This window comes from Populus euphratica, unplaced genomic scaffold (assembly GCF_000495115.2).
Source record: "Populus euphratica unplaced genomic scaffold, PopEup_1.0 scaffold44.1, whole genome shotgun sequence".
Lineage (NCBI taxonomy): Eukaryota > Viridiplantae > Streptophyta > Magnoliopsida > Malpighiales > Salicaceae > Populus > Populus euphratica.
In genome coordinates this window covers 435,456-450,522 of record NW_011499865.1, presented here as the reverse complement: position 1 = coordinate 450,522, position 15,067 = coordinate 435,456, and the positions used below count along the sequence as shown (strand labels likewise).

Genomic DNA, 15,067 nt, shown 5'->3' with positions numbered 1-15,067 from the left:
TGAAAATGAAGTTTGGAAGGGTAGCTTCCAAAACTGGAACTTCAATTGCTACCGACTTACTATATAGTAAAAAATGACCAGCTTAACTAGTACTTTAATGGCCATGCTGATGGTTGTTGAGCATAAAATTATATATGCTGAACTGCCATTCCATGATCAACTACAATTCCTTTCTGTTTTCTACTCCCAAACTGATCGTCAAGTCTCAACAAATTTACACTACTACCTTCCAATCATTTTCCTTGCCATGATAGCAACTCTTAACTATCACCACTTTCTATACTCTTAATAATGTAACTACCCGTTTGCCCTCAGCAAGATTAAACCTAAGTTACCCCTGGGGAGAAGTATTGCCGTTCAAAGTGGGGCTGTGTCCTTCGATACCTGTCATTTCCTTAGCAAGACAAGGTGTATTGTGGTAATTTTGCCCTAGTTCCATGCATGTTGGCCTTCTATTTGTAGCTACAAGCCTGGATTCTGAATGGTCATGTAGCAACTCTTGAAAGCTCCACGGTTGAGAAAGCTGGGGGAGAGAATTTGAGCCTTCAATCTCTCTTTTTAATGTTTCTTGCTCAAATGAGTATTCCAACAGCAGTAGCCTTATGCAACGAGCATATATTTTTTACTTGTATCACTGTAATATGATGTTGCTGGAATGCTACTGTTTCTGAGATGCTCATTTGAGCAAGTAATATTAGAAGATGGTATTTTTGCAGCAGGGCTTGCTTCGAAAAGGATCGGGTGCAGCATGCTTGTTCTTAGTTTATCAGATAAGTAACTGTAATTTTCTTTCTTAGCCATACATGTCATGGTTTTCTGATTTTAGCTCACACGAGGCCTACCATTAAGTCAGGTTTAGGGTTTCCTTTTCTTTTTGAATTCTCTTTTGATCTTTAGTTGTTATAAATAGTACTGTTTTTCTCTAGACAGGTAATCCTTCCGGTGGTCTCTTGCTTCTCTCCCCACTTTTCATGCCCATCTTCTTTAATTCCTCCTCTTCCTCTTTCTTCTTCCCTTGGTCTTGTTCAATTTTATGTCTTTTATCTCATCAGTCCATCTACAAAGCCTTTTCCTATGATGATCACAGGTTCTGTTCTTTGCCTGATATCTTGAATTGAAGCTAATTGTGCTTTGCATATATGGAAGTCCTTCTGCTTCTGACCACAGGTTGCCCAGATCTCTTAGGATCTCTGTGGCCAGAACTGTCTTTACTGCTTATCAATATTTGATTCACATGAGTCTTTCTCCTTGTGGGAACTGACTGGCCGGCTGCAGTTTTGTTATGATCCTTTTGTCACCATGAGATCCCATGCTTGTTTCACCTCAAGTTCTGTGTTTCTCCCTGGATTCTCAATAAAGTCCTTGGATGTTTTGTTGCATGGTTCTGTGAGATTTTGTGCCCTATAGCGGGACCTCTATTCTGCTTATATATGTATGTCCCCTTGTCTGCATAGCATGGATTACTGTCCATGCCTTAAAATTTGTTCTAGGCACGCTGTAGGCATGGTTCTTTGTGATTTTCTCCCTTGTAGTGCTAGTCTTCTGATAATACAAGTCTGTTATTTAATGGTCAGTGCCTGTGGCCTTGTTACTGAGGTCAGTGGTGCTTTATACGGTCTGCATGCTTATTGCAGGTTACTGTTCTGGGCTACTACTGACATGCTGATGTGCTTGTTGCTAGCTGCTATAAAAGCTGCATGTTTCCACTTTTACAACTGTGCAATTGCTTGTTGTCTTTTGGGTTCTCCAAACATTCTACGCATGGCTTGTGTCAGGCGGAGCAGTAATTTTTTCTACCCTGACCTATAAAGTAAATATATATAAATTATTTTTTTATATTAATTTTATATATATAAATATCAAGTTAATAATAAAATTTTAATTCAAATAAATAATATAAAATTTTAAAAAATAAAATTAAAAAAATATATATATTATAAAAAATTTTATAATGATTCACTTCAATCTAATAATACTCTAGCTGAAATTTCAAATTATATATATTTTTGTTCATTAAAATATTTTAAAAAAAAATTATTAGCAAACTTGTAAATAACATCAACTTTAAATTATTTAAAATTATTGTTAGATTCTAATTTAGAGCTAAGTGCAGAAATTTTATTATCCCATTACTAAATCTAAAATTTAATTTTTTCAACTGAAAATCTATTATTGAGTTAAATATATCATAATAATAATATTGATAAACTATCACTAATTATTGTTGCTAACATGAACAACCTTTAGCTTTTTTATACAAAGTATTCATATGTGGTATGTTAATCTTATATTATGTACAAATAAATTGCATATGTACAAGGAGAAAATCAAATTTGACATCTCTTAAAATTCAAAGTAATGCTTTAGTAGCTGATATAAAATTCATTACATTTAAAATGTCAAAAGATTTTTGCCTTGAAAAAGTAAATCAATAATTCTCATTATTTTATGTATCAAATATAAGATGAATATAAATTCAAAAGATTTCATCATAATGAAATAACCACTAACTTCTTCATATATAGAGTTAGAAAATTCTTCTTAAACCATACTTTAAAGCATAAGTTACACCACACATATCTATTAAATAGCAAATAGAATTAAAATGAGAGTTTCACTTAATAGTTCTATTTCGATATAAATTATCGATTTGATTACTCTCTTTATTAGTCTCACGTTCTATGGTAGCTAAAACTCTAATGTACAAAGGCATGCAAATTTAATTGTTTCACGACTAATTAATTATTTATATTTAGAATTTATGTGATTTTTAGTAAAGGATAAAAATAATTTTTTATTAAGATGTGGATTATTAGAAAGTTTATGTGATTGTCTCATGATCAATTACTAAAAATCAAGGTGGGTGAGTTATTAAATTTTTTATAATAAATTTTTCTTTTACCTAGGCTATAGCATACCATAACCTCCTTCACTCCTTCACCCTTGACTTGTCTTTGTGTAACCTTGATTGATATATATATTATTTTTAAATATTTTAATGAAATGATAATCAATTGACTAGGGAGGTTAGAATTAACAAAAACATGTTTAGTTGGAAAGATAAAACAGGAAAATAAAATAAATGTTTCTAAAATAATTTTAAATTAAATTTTGATCTTTTGAAAACCAAAAAAAAAAGGAGGATATAAAAATAAATGTTCCTAAAACAATTTTAAATTAAATTTTTATCTTTTCAAAACAAAAAAGAAAGGAGGATATGTTACCATCTTTATTTTTTTCTGATCTAAAACAATAACTAAAAGTTGTAACATAAAATATCACTTTTAAGAGTAATATAACTTGATAATCATTTATCACATGTATAGATTATTGTGCTTAATTTTAATCAGTTATGGTTAATTAAGATTATATTAGTATTTTATTAGTTAATTATTTCAAACACATCTAATACTAACTTGATTATTTATTGTGTTAATTACCTCTAATTCACTTGTTCTTGACACTTGGGAATGATTCTTGATATATATACACACACACACGGTGATGAAAGGGTCATAAACACTAAATTTAAGAAAGTAATTAAATGGATCCTTAATTTATTTCTACTAGATTAAATGGATCCTTACTTTACCAAAGGTTCATTCCTTTATTTGGCTTGTTATTCAAAACTGTATTTGTACTAGATCCTTACTTTTTCGCCGCGGATTAATTCTTAAGGACGAAGCTTAATATCCTTTTATGTCCCTTTTGTGATAGCGAACTTGAGACTTCAGATCACCTTCTTCTTCATCGTCTAGATGTGTGGAAATTATAGAATTGTTTCCTTTCTTCGTGGGGGTGTCTATAGTTGCTTTTCTAATCGGTAGATCATCAGATTCTGCAATGGTATTCGTTGGTTAATGGCAAGATACCAAAAAAAAAATGCTTAGCATATTCTCTCTTAAGGGATTGAGTGAGGTATATTGTTGGCCCAGAATAACCCAATCTTCAATTCAAAACAACCAAGTTTGGACGCAGTTTTTGATTTGATTCTTCACGGGTTGGCTGTGGTGGAAATCAAGTGTCAGGAATTTTAGTTACAGAGGCAACGATATGGTGGTGCAAAGTGCAAATGGCCTCCTTCTTTGGAGTAATTAGCTAGATTTGTACAGTTTACATTGTAATCGGAGAATTCTTGCTTCTCTCTCTCTCTCTCTCTCTCTAAATAGCTAAGTTTATTTCCAATATATCGAATATTATCCTAAAAAATGGATGCTTACTTGTGTTGTTGTTGCTTCATATGTTCTGAGAGGTTAAATCAAGCAATCCAAGTCTATAATACCATTACCTTCCATTCATTTGCATGTTACTTTTATGCTGCATGTAGTTGATAAAGCAACCTATTTCAATAAGAAAGTTTCACAAATTCTTAATATGCCTTGTTTGAAATCAAATTAAGAACATTTGCATTTATATATATATAAACCTTATAACAAACATTAGAACATTAATATCATTGGCTTTTTCTTACTTAATCATCATTCAAAACAAATTAATTAACTAATCATGTCTTCCACTATTGGTGTTTATAATAATTCAAATCTTTTTCTTGGTATAATTTTCAGAAAGAGAAAAGAAGATGACCCTAAATTTGCATTTAACATACATAAAATCATGCGCCAATTGTACAATCATCAAAACCATACAGAATCCATTTTCTTTTTCTTTAATTTTATGATATAAATATAGAATATATTGTTCTAATCAGATAAAAGCCCGTTAAAGGATCCATTGTTCTAATCAGATAAAAGCCCGTTAAAGCATTCACTGTGACTAATGCTTCAGGTAAAGTTTTTCATGTGACTAAGGTGAGCATGTGTATATGTCCTTAATTACATGATCAGATTAGTAAATGTATATACAAATATAATTCCAAAATGATACAGAGACACCAAATAATTGAGCCTTGAAGAATATTATGTCATTGAAATCAGGCAGGGTACAATTAGTGGATGGTTGAAAAACATTTACTGGATCTTGTCTCAAGTCTCAGCACTATACATAGCCGAAGTTCATAGATTCATGAAACCTTACAAAACCTGAAAAGACAAGAAATTATTTAACATTTTTTGTAAATACTTTTTTCAGATCATCAAATATATACGGGACTTCAATATATGTGTTCCTTTCACTTTTGATTTCTGAATCAAACATTGATTTGAGCTTTGACATATTATTATAATCATCGTTTTCTTCTTCTTTTTTGTTAGAATTTATCATGTTATTACTAAACATGATTTAACATTCGATCCAAATCTACGACTGATCAACTCAAGTTAATTTAAATTTAAAAGAAATTGTAATGGTTTTTTCCCTAATCCAAGCATGAAATCAGCAGTTCAGCAAATTGAAATAGGATTAGGATTCCAGATCTACAGAATTAACAATAAATGCATAGTATCTTCAAAGAGAAAGTATAGTTAATCACTTGAACAAGAATGCTTTCTAACACAGTACCTTCTCCATTTTAGCAAGTAAAGTTATATTCTTATCTCCATATCCAAGTAAAGCAATGTTTGGAGCACAGTACTTCTTACATATTCCTTTCAAAAATCTTGTCAACAATTCCAGCATGCTAGCTATTTACTGTATGTGCATGTGATCTTTTGTTAATTTTATTAGTGCTGATGAGATTTGAATTCAACATTCATTCCCTTATCCTGTGCAAAAAGTGCCACTAAGCTAAAAATCGTTTGGTTATCCATCATCATGGCTTTACAAAGCTAGCTTAATTCAAGACTTTTAACAAATTAATTACTAGATACATACTATCACAATCGATGAATTTTTTTATCGATATTTTTACTATCATTTCATTTATAATTAATTTATCAATAAAATCATCAATAAAAATACTTTGTTAATGAATATTTCGTCAATAATTTTTTTCATCGGTAAGTCTATTGATAATTAAAAAAATATTATCACCGATGGATTTATTAACAGAAAAGACACGCAAAAAAAATCAACTTCATTCCATCGGTATTTCCCTCAATAACATATCATATGTAATTTCGTCAGTAATTATTTAAAAATATTTTTTAAAAATTTATTTTATAAAACTATAAAATAATTAAATTAATATAAATCAACACTTTATAATACTCAAAACACTAAAACAAAAAAGAAGAAAATTATATGAAAAAAATTCCTACAACAATATTCATATAGTTTTTAAGAACAAAAACAATTAAAAAAATAAAAAAAATAAATATAGTAAAAAAAAAAAAAAAATCTTACTTTAATATAGTTGGAAGTGAAGTTAAGAAGAGGGAAAAAAAATCCGTAAAATATATTAATTAAAAAAAAACTAACAAGAAAGAAGAAGAATATATAATTGAGTATGGAAGAGAAGAGAAGAGAAAAAAATAAATATTGATGTTTTTTACATGTAAAGAAAAAAAATCTCATTGTTATGAAATTATGGATTATAAACTTTTTATTTCAGTGTTTTGCCAATAAAATAAATTACATCTGTAATTTTATTGGTAAAATTATTATATCATTAATTACTAGATACATACTATCACAATCTGTAGATTCAGTGATGAATTTTTTTATCAGTATTTATATTATCATTTAGTTTATAATTAATTTATTAATAAAATCACCGATGGATATACTTTGTTGATGAATTTTTTGTCAATAATTTTTTTTCATTAATAAATTTATTGGTAATTAAAAAAAATATTATCACCGATAGATTTACTGACAAAAAAGACACACAAAAAAAATCAACTTCATTCCATCAGTAATTTCCCTCAATAACATACCGTATATAATTTCGTTGGTAATTATTTAAAAAATATTTTTAAAAAATTCATTTTACAAAATTATAAAATAATTAAATTAATATAAATCAACACTTTATAATACTCAAAATGCTAAAAAAAAAAGAAAAAATCATATGAAAAAAATTCCTACAATAATATTCATATAATTTTTAAGAGAAAAAACAATTTGAAAAATAAAAAAACAAATATAGTAAAAAAACATGAAAAAAAAAATCTTACCTTAATGTGTTTGGAAGTGAAGTTAAGAAGAGAAAAACAAATCTGTAAAATATATTAATTAAAACAAGAAAGGAGAAGAATATATAATTGAATATGGAGGAAAAAAAATAAATATTGATGTTTTTTACATGTGAAGAAGAAAATAAAAAAAAAGTCTCCTTTGTTGTGAAATTATGAGTTATAGGCTTTTTATTTGAGTGTTTTTCCAATAAAATAAATTATATCCGGTAAAATTATTATATCATTGTTTTTTATTTTATTTTATTTTATTTATTTTTCACTATAATTTTTTTAATAAATATCAAAAAAATATTACCGTTAGTAAAATCTATTAAAAAGTTACTGATAAAAAAATTTCTTGGGTATTTTTCTGGTAATTACAAAGTATATTTTAGCTTAATAAATGTATCAAATCGAGACCTGATATGGAACAGATTCAAAGGTGATTAAAGCCAAAAAATCCATGTCGAAAGCAGCTCGCAGGTACAACAGTAAAAAGTTCTCTGATTCACAGCACAACATGAGAGCACAAAAACCTCCCCTACGAAGAAAGAAAAGCATCTCAGGTCCACTTCTTGAATGGGCCGTGGCTGTGCCCCATGCAGCACTAACTTCCACACCCTTCACCTCTCCTGATCACAACAATGGGGTAACTCTTGGCTTCATTTTCTTCTTCAATAGTTTCCACTATTTTGCTTCTTGCCTCGGCTTTCAACATTCTAGGTATGAATAATATTTATCTTCCTCTTTGTATGTGAGCTTATGATTTCATGTATGAGTAATTATCAATCTTGCTATTTTGTTAGGAGTGGAAGGAAGCATTGGAGTCAACTATGGCACGGTGGCTGACAACCTGCCTCCACCAGCACAAGTAGCCCATTTTCTTTTAGAATCCACCATTATCAACCGTGTTAGGCTCTTCGATACGAACACCGAAATTATACAAGCCTTTGCTCACACTGGTATTGCAATCACCGTCACTGTCCCGAATGATCAAATCCCTCATCTTACCAAGCTAGGTTTTGCACAAGAATGGGTGAGATCCAATGTCCAGCCTTATGTGCCAGCCACCAATATCGTCCGAATTTTAGTTGGCAATGAAGTAATATCAAATGAAAACAAATTGTTTGTAGCAAGCTTGGTTCCAGCAATGAAAGCACTTCATACAGCTTTAGTTGGTGCATCATTAGACCATAGAATCAAAATCTCCACCCCTCACTCTTTAGGCATTCTCTCAGGTTCAAGCCCACCATCCACTGGAAAATTTCTACAAGGCTACGCTACACGTATTCTTAAACCATTGCTTCGCTTCCTTAGAGCTACCAATTCACCTTTCATGATTAACCCTTATCCATTTTTTGGTTTCTCTGCTGATACTCTTGATTATGCATTGTTTAAGCCTAATTCAGGAGTGTTAGATGAAAACACCAAACTTTCTTACACAAACATGTTGGATGGGCAACTTGATGCAGTCTTTTCAGCAATGAAACTTCTTGGTTTTAGTGATATTGAGATTGTCATAGCCGAAACCGGGTGGCCATCGCAGGGAGAATCATCACAACTTGGTGTTGATGCAGAAAGTGCAGCTCATTACAATAGGAATCTAATGCAGCATGTAACATCCGGTGCTGGCACCCCCCTCATGCCCAACCGGACGTTTGAAACTTACATTTTCGCACTTTTTAATGAAGATCTCAAACCAGGGCCTCCTAGCGAGAGGAATTTCGGATTGTTCCAGCCAGACATGACTCCGGTGTACGATATTGGAATCCTAAGGCCAAAGGTAGCTGCTGCTAGCAAATTCCACCATATGACATATTTCCTAGTCTTCACAATCGCCCTTCTAATAATTTATAACCGTGGTGACAGCATGCTATGTTAATTATTAGTTAACATTAATTAACTTTCTAACCATTGTGTATGGAAGATTTTGATTGAAATTCGATCACTGAAATTCTGTGTCTTGACAGGCTAAATCATCCATTCCTACGAATCCTGCACCGGTGAGTCCAGGGCCAGGAGGGCCTAAAGAGAAGATTTGGTGCCTTCCTAAAACAGGAGCAGATGTGGAGGCTCTGCAGAGAAACATTGATTATGTGTGTGGGCTGAAAGCGGAGTACTGCAAGCCTATTCAAGAAGGTGGTGAGTGCTTCCTGCCTAATACAGTGAAAGCACACGCAGCATTCGCCATGAATGCATACTATCAAGGCACAGGAAAGAATGGCTACGATTGCGATTTCGAACAAACCGCAGCCGTCTCCAATGTGGATCCAAGTATGTTCATTTTCTTCTGCACTATTTGTCACCACATGCATCACACCTTTTGTTCTGCAGAGAGTAACTCTTTGAAGAAATTGTATCTCCTGTTTAATTTGTTCTATCTTTCGATATTCAGGCTATGGAAATTGCAAGTATTGATCACATTGGTGCCTGCAAGCAATGGAGAAGGGCATCGATCCAATCCAGCAGGTGCCGTCAAACGAGCTAGTAGCCGTGCAATGAATAGATATTATCGATAAATTACACCCACCTTCATCTTCGTTCAGGAACATATCATTCACAGATTTGGACTCCTGAATAACAACTAGGAGTAAATGCTTAGGCATTTTGTCGACTGGTTTAGCAACTCTCAACATGGTGCTTAATTATAGAATATGTATAGATAGAACAGCAGGTATACAAATGTATTATTGCTATGCTAGCAATTTATTTGCTCAGAGATTGTAAAAGTGAATGCTATTAATTGGGTATAATCATATATTTATGGACTTGGATATTTAAATATTTAAAACAAATTCTGATAGTTCTCACTCTTAATTATTACTATATATATAAACAAAAAAAATGATGTTATTGTTCTTTTTAGTTTTTTGTTAATATGGTTTATGAATAACTAGTAGAAAAAATTGAGTAAGTTTTCACAGTGCATAAGAAAATAAAATAAAAAAAATGTGATAGAGGTTTTATTGTTTATATTGGTTGGAAGGGGTGAGAAAATTTTGGCTTTTTTTTAGAGGTTTTATTGTTTATATTGGTTGGAAGAGGTGAGAAAATTTTGGCTTTTTTTTTTTCAGTTGCGATTACTTTTCAAATAATTTTTCATGTTAAAATATATATTAAATATTTTTATTTTTAAAAAATTATTTTTGATATCAGTATATCAAAATGATTTAAAAATATTAAAAAAATATTAATTTAAAAAAATAAAAAAAAATAAAAAATTAATTTTTTTCAAAAACATTTTTAAAATAAAGATATAAACACAATGTGTTTGTATTATATGTAAGAGGGGTTTTTTTTGTTTGGCTATTTGGGTTTTTATCATTGAATTTAATTTTCTTTTAATTAAAAATAATTTCTTTAATTAAGTTTTTTTTGTGGTTTTTTTAATTATGATCTCTTAATATTTTTTTTATTTTTTTAATATATTAATATTAAAAATAAATTTTAAAAATCAAAAACATATATTATTTTAATATAATTTTAAATAAAATATACTTTAAAAAATAACTGTTATTTTGATTTAAAATCTAACTCCATCATAATTTTAAGTTAAATAAAAATAAATATTGACTTAGTTAAATTGATATTATTTTAATAAAAATTTTGATTAAGATTGAGATTTAGTAATGCATTATTTCTAGTTAAATAAAAAAATATTAATTTAATTTCAGAAAATACAGAGTTAAATTTTAATTTTTTTTAAAAAATAATATACTATTAATTAACCTGAGCTGAGTTAAGTTGTTATTCTATAAATTAGTATTTCATTTTATTTTTATTTTTAATTCCGCTACAACTACAATACCAAGACAACACGTATACATTCAGTTGACTCCCATTGTCGCCATACTTCATTGAGGAACGTGATTACCATTTTTTTTTAATAACAAATAACTGTATTATATTTTGACGAAGAACAGAACCAGTAACAATTTCCCAGGTGCCAAACACTCGCGGACCTCCCTCCCTCTTTTCGGGCTCCAAAAACCCAGAATCAGTTCTAGGGTTAGGGTTTTATTAAATTCCTTACCATTTCAATGGCAGATTGGCAACAACTGCTTCCATCAATCTTCATAGGTCTTCTCTTCTCTTACCTCCTCGCCAGACTCATTTCCATCGTCGTTTCATTCCAAAACGACAATCTCCATATCACACGAAACCCCCAATCCCCAAAACCCCAATCCACCACCACCCACCACCACCACCAGCACTCTCACGGGGATGTTGATTCGGTGGTCGCAGAACAAGGTAGTGTGCGAGACGACAGCCTGTCAGGGAATGATAGCGGCGGCGGCGACGATGACGACGACGACTGGGAAGGTGTGGAGAGTACGGAATTAGATGAAATGTTTAGTGCTGCGACGGCATTTGTGGCGGCAACTGCGGCGGATCGGAATTCGTTGAAGGTATCGAGTGATTTACAGTTGCAGCTTTATGGGTATTATAAGATTGCGACTGAAGGTCCTTGTACTAGTCCGCCTCCTTCTGCTCTCAAAATGACTGCCCGGGCTAAATGGTAATTTATAGAATTGATTTTAGTGGGTTTTTAGTTTTTGTGGATTTTTTTAAGGTAGATAATGTAGTGGATAAGTTGGTGAAATTATGATGGATTAATTAGAATTGTAGTCTGGGTTTGATCAAGGTTTGAATGTGTTAGCCTATAGTAATTAGGAGGTAGGAAACAGATAAGAAAGTTAATTTGTTGTAATTAGTATGTAGTTTACTTGTAATGTGGGCGTTGTGGGTTTCAGCAAGTATGAGGGTCTGTTTATTTATGTGTTTATCTCTAAGGAGAATGAAGTAGGTATTTGAAACTAGACAGGTTTGTTTTGGGTTCTGACTAATGATATCTCACGGTCTGTTGATGAAATTTACTTTAAAGGATAGCTATATGTGAGTAGTTGTTTGGAGGGTTTTAAGATTAATTTGTTTCTTGTTCATATGTTAAAATGGGTATCAGTTCTTACAGAATAGTTCTTGGGGTTGAATATTATGTTTAGCATGTGAAGAATTAGTGGCTGGTTGATTTTGACTCTTTGGGTGATTTGAACTAGGCAAGCGTGGCAGAAATTGGGTGCTATGCCACCAGAAGATGCAATGCAGAAGTACATTGATATTGTTACAGAGCTGTATCCTGCTTGGGCTTCTGGTTCTACTGTGGTGAGGTTTAGCCTTCATATTTAGCCTTTTTCCTTATCTTTTCTTCAATTATGTAGATTCATTTGGATTATCTATATTTATTTCTTAAATGTATGGATGATTAGAAGAGCAAAGGCAGATATGGTGACGGACAGAGCATGGATGGCAAAGGACCTATGGGACCGGTTTTCAGCACTTTTGTCTATGAGGAGGAATCAGAAACTGAGTTGTAAGGTTCTTTTAACTTCTATGTGGAAGGCCTACTTAACCTGCATGTCTTTAGGTCTTCATATGATCACTCAAATAGCTCCTTTGTAGCGGCGATACCGAGGATCTTCTTGTGATTGTATGCTAGCATGCATGTAGAAAGTTTAGGCAAGTTCATGTTGCTTTGGCTCTAATCCTATGACATGCCATTTTTCCTGTATGTGAATCTCGGTGGAATGTCTAGTAAATATCTTGATCAGCTTTCCTTGAGAAATCAGTTTTTTTTTGTCGCATACCTTGTCAGCTGTATTTATACCTAGTTGGGTATGTTGCTTCATAATGGTACCATATGTTGGGATGAATTAGTGTTTTGGAGGAAGTTACAAATGTCTAGTAGATGGCACTACTGAAAGTGAGGTGCAGGAATCTTCACTTAAGTGTGGAGTGGGAGTTCTTTAAGGCTGCGTCCAGTATTTCTCAATACCCTGAGGTCTAATTTGCCAGTTTGGTGCTAATAATATGGCAGGGGTTGGGAGGATGGTTAAATGTGTCAACCAAAGAAACATTGACTTCAGCAGCAACAATTTCAAGGGCATTGCAACGTAACTGGTGCTAATAATATGGCAGGGGGTGGGAGGATGGGTAAATGTGTCAACCAATGAAGCATTGACTGCAGCAGCAACAATTTCAAGGGCATTGCAACGTGTTCCATAATGAAGTCTAAGGGCCTTGCAACGTGTTCCATAATGAAGTCTATGCTTGTATGAATGGTGTCAATAATAATTGAAATATGTAGATGCTGTTTAGTGAACATGTTATTGATACTGTCACCAAGAGTATCTTTATAAATGTCATAGGCACACAGGAAACAAGCTTAATGGTTTGTTGTTCCCACTTTTCAGGAAAATGGATGCCATTCATGCCTTTGCCAGAGAAGGAGAGGTGAATAATTTGCTCAAATGCATTGATAGTGGTGTTTCTGTGAATTTGAGAGGTTTGTTTCTCTGTTTTATTCTCTTTTTCCTGGTCATGTGTGGGCACTGAAATAAATGAATGGTATTAGATCAGTGTCAAGAATAAATTTGCCACCTTGATTGCATGGGTGCTTACTTGTTAGTCAAATTGAGATGTCCTGAATATTGCCTTCAAGCATGCTTGCACCCAATTTAATAAGTCATTATCGAGCTTACCATGCTTGCCAGAACTTTAGCAATGCGGGGTGCCATTAAATGATGCAATCATATTCATAACTAAGAAGCTTGCCAAGATTGTCTTACTGGTTAAATACTTGACTGAAACTTGCCACTATTTTATTGTAACTAAGAAAATATTCTCAGAAATAAAACATGCCACTATTTTGTTGTAACTAGGAAAAGATCCACAGTATTAAAAAAACCTTTTGATTGGAGGTCTATAATTTTTCCCTTTTATGTGATTTGATGTGAGGTCTATGGTTAAAAAGCGACTGGATTGAAAAATTGTATTTCCTGATATCAAGTTAAACTCACAATATGGAAGTGGCCTAGGCAATGTTTTACAATATTCATAACTGTAGCTTGTGCTGGAACAGGCACATTGGCAGCCTTTTCTATTCTTTTTCCTGGTTTTGTGTGGTGTTTATTCTTTTCCATGAACCAATGAGATTTCTAAACACTTGTGATTACTGCAGATAGTGAGGGCCGGACTCCTTTGCATTGGGCTGTAGATCGTGGTCACCTTGATATTGCTGAGGAGCTTGTTGGAAAGAATGCTGACATAAATGCAAAGGTACAGTAGATGTTTGAGGCATCTTTTTTGAACTGCCTTCAATTCTCTGGTGCTATTACTTGCTAGATATCATGCAAATTGAAGTGCTAGTAGTTTTTAGTAATTAATGTAATATATGTCCATTTGCTTTTTGCTTGCATTTCTAAAGTTTCTATCTCAAGATTAGAAATGGGCATCCCTTATTAGGGTCCTGAAGAAGATTGTCCATTGTCCCACATTCCTTAGAATTTGATGGTTTCAGGCCTCATTTCCAGCGGGGGTATAAGGCAGTGGCCCTGCTTTCTCTCTCTGAAAAAAGAAAGCATATGGTGACATAGATTCTTTGGATGAACACCTGCATTACTGAACTTGTTTTGAGATTTTCCTTGTGTTTTAGGGTGAGATGCCATGGAAATTCTTTCTCTTTGTCGCTGATCTGATTATTGCTAATGGTCTTAAGTTTTTTTAATGGCAGGATAATGAAGGCCAAACCCCATTGCATTATGCTACTGTCTGTGAGAGAGAAGCAATTGCTGAATATCTCGTGAAGCAAAATGCTGATACAGATGCGAAGGATTTTGATGGCCAATCTGCCCGTGATCTCTGTGAGTCAGACTGGCCTTTTCTGCATCGTGTGGCATCATAGACTGACTGGCTGCCTGCTTATTTTGTGGTTCCTTCCAGTTAGTCTTCTTGACAAATTCCCTGCAGCTGTACATGGCTACAGCATATAACCTTTTAAATTTCTTCATCTTAGCAACAAATTTACTGATGGCATCGTGTTCCCTGTCACGGTCCTTCACGTCTGTTTCTCTCTTGCCTTCCCATATTTTACGAAGGTTGAGTATAGAGGGTCGTTAAATGGCATGACATGCTTTGCCTTCTGCCAGTACATCATTGGTTTATAGCTCAGTTGTAGCCCTCATCCTGTTTTTTATCCTCAGATGCTTGTTGAGTCC

The 15,067-nt window shown here is 32.7% G+C and overlaps 2 protein-coding genes and 1 long non-coding RNA gene across 5 annotated transcripts; all 3 read left to right on the top strand.

The window, feature by feature from the left end:
- The first annotated feature begins 193 nt into the window (after window positions 1-193).
- LOC105125901 (uncharacterized) lies at window positions 194-4,298 on the top strand. The gene is made up of 2 exons (XR_842308.1): window positions 194-1,695; window positions 3,679-4,298. It is a non-coding gene; the product is annotated as an uncharacterized LOC105125901 (long non-coding RNA).
- A 3,178-nt stretch (window positions 4,299-7,476) lies between these two features.
- LOC105126048 (glucan endo-1,3-beta-glucosidase-like) lies at window positions 7,477-9,804 on the top strand. The gene is made up of 5 exons (XM_011026776.1): window positions 7,477-7,579; window positions 7,668-7,736; window positions 7,820-8,796; window positions 8,984-9,287; window positions 9,409-9,804. Exons 1-5 carry the CDS (start codon window positions 7,477-7,479, stop codon window positions 9,429-9,431), a joined length of 1,476 nt encoding a protein of 491 aa, XP_011025078.1. The 3' UTR covers window positions 9,432-9,804.
- A 1,068-nt stretch (window positions 9,805-10,872) lies between these two features.
- Window positions 10,873-15,063, top strand: LOC105125898 (acyl-CoA-binding domain-containing protein 1-like). Of its 3 annotated transcripts, none has more exons than XM_011026561.1 (6): window positions 10,873-11,532; window positions 12,071-12,173; window positions 12,281-12,384; window positions 13,265-13,356; window positions 14,032-14,129; window positions 14,584-15,063. In XM_011026561.1, exons 1-6 carry the CDS (start codon window positions 11,054-11,056, stop codon window positions 14,752-14,754), a joined length of 1,047 nt encoding a protein of 348 aa, XP_011024863.1. In that variant the 5' UTR covers window positions 10,873-11,053; the 3' UTR covers window positions 14,755-15,063. The 3 variants fall into 3 exon arrangements, with proteins under 3 accessions (XP_011024863.1, XP_011024864.1, XP_011024862.1); XM_011026562.1 differs by having other exon boundaries at window positions 12,071-12,176; window positions 12,284-12,384; XM_011026560.1 differs by having other exon boundaries at window positions 10,875-11,532; window positions 12,071-12,176.
- The last annotated feature ends 4 nt before the right edge of the window (window positions 15,064-15,067 follow it).

What these genes read in the sequence shown, in the direction of transcription:
- LOC105126048 (XM_011026776.1), top strand. Translation starts at nt 7,477, where the DNA reads ATGTCGAAAGCAGCTCGCAGGTACAACAGTAAAAAGTTCTCTGATTCA. An exon ending in TTGGAATCCTAAGGCCAAAG is followed by an intron (nt 8,797 to 8,983) that starts GTAGCTGCTGCT and finishes GTGTCTTGACAG; the next exon opens with GCTAAATCATCCATTCCTAC. An exon ending in CGTCTCCAATGTGGATCCAA is followed by an intron (nt 9,288 to 9,408) that starts GTATGTTCATTT and finishes TTCGATATTCAG; the next exon opens with GCTATGGAAATTGCAAGTAT.
- LOC105125898 (XM_011026560.1), top strand. Translation starts at nt 11,054, where the DNA reads ATGGCAGATTGGCAACAACTGCTTCCATCAATCTTCATAGGTCTTCTC. An exon ending in GAGGAATCAGAAACTGAGTT is followed by an intron (nt 12,385 to 13,264) that starts GTAAGGTTCTTT and finishes CCCACTTTTCAG; the next exon opens with GAAAATGGATGCCATTCATG. An exon ending in ATGCTGACATAAATGCAAAG is followed by an intron (nt 14,130 to 14,583) that starts GTACAGTAGATG and finishes TTTTAATGGCAG; the next exon opens with GATAATGAAGGCCAAACCCC.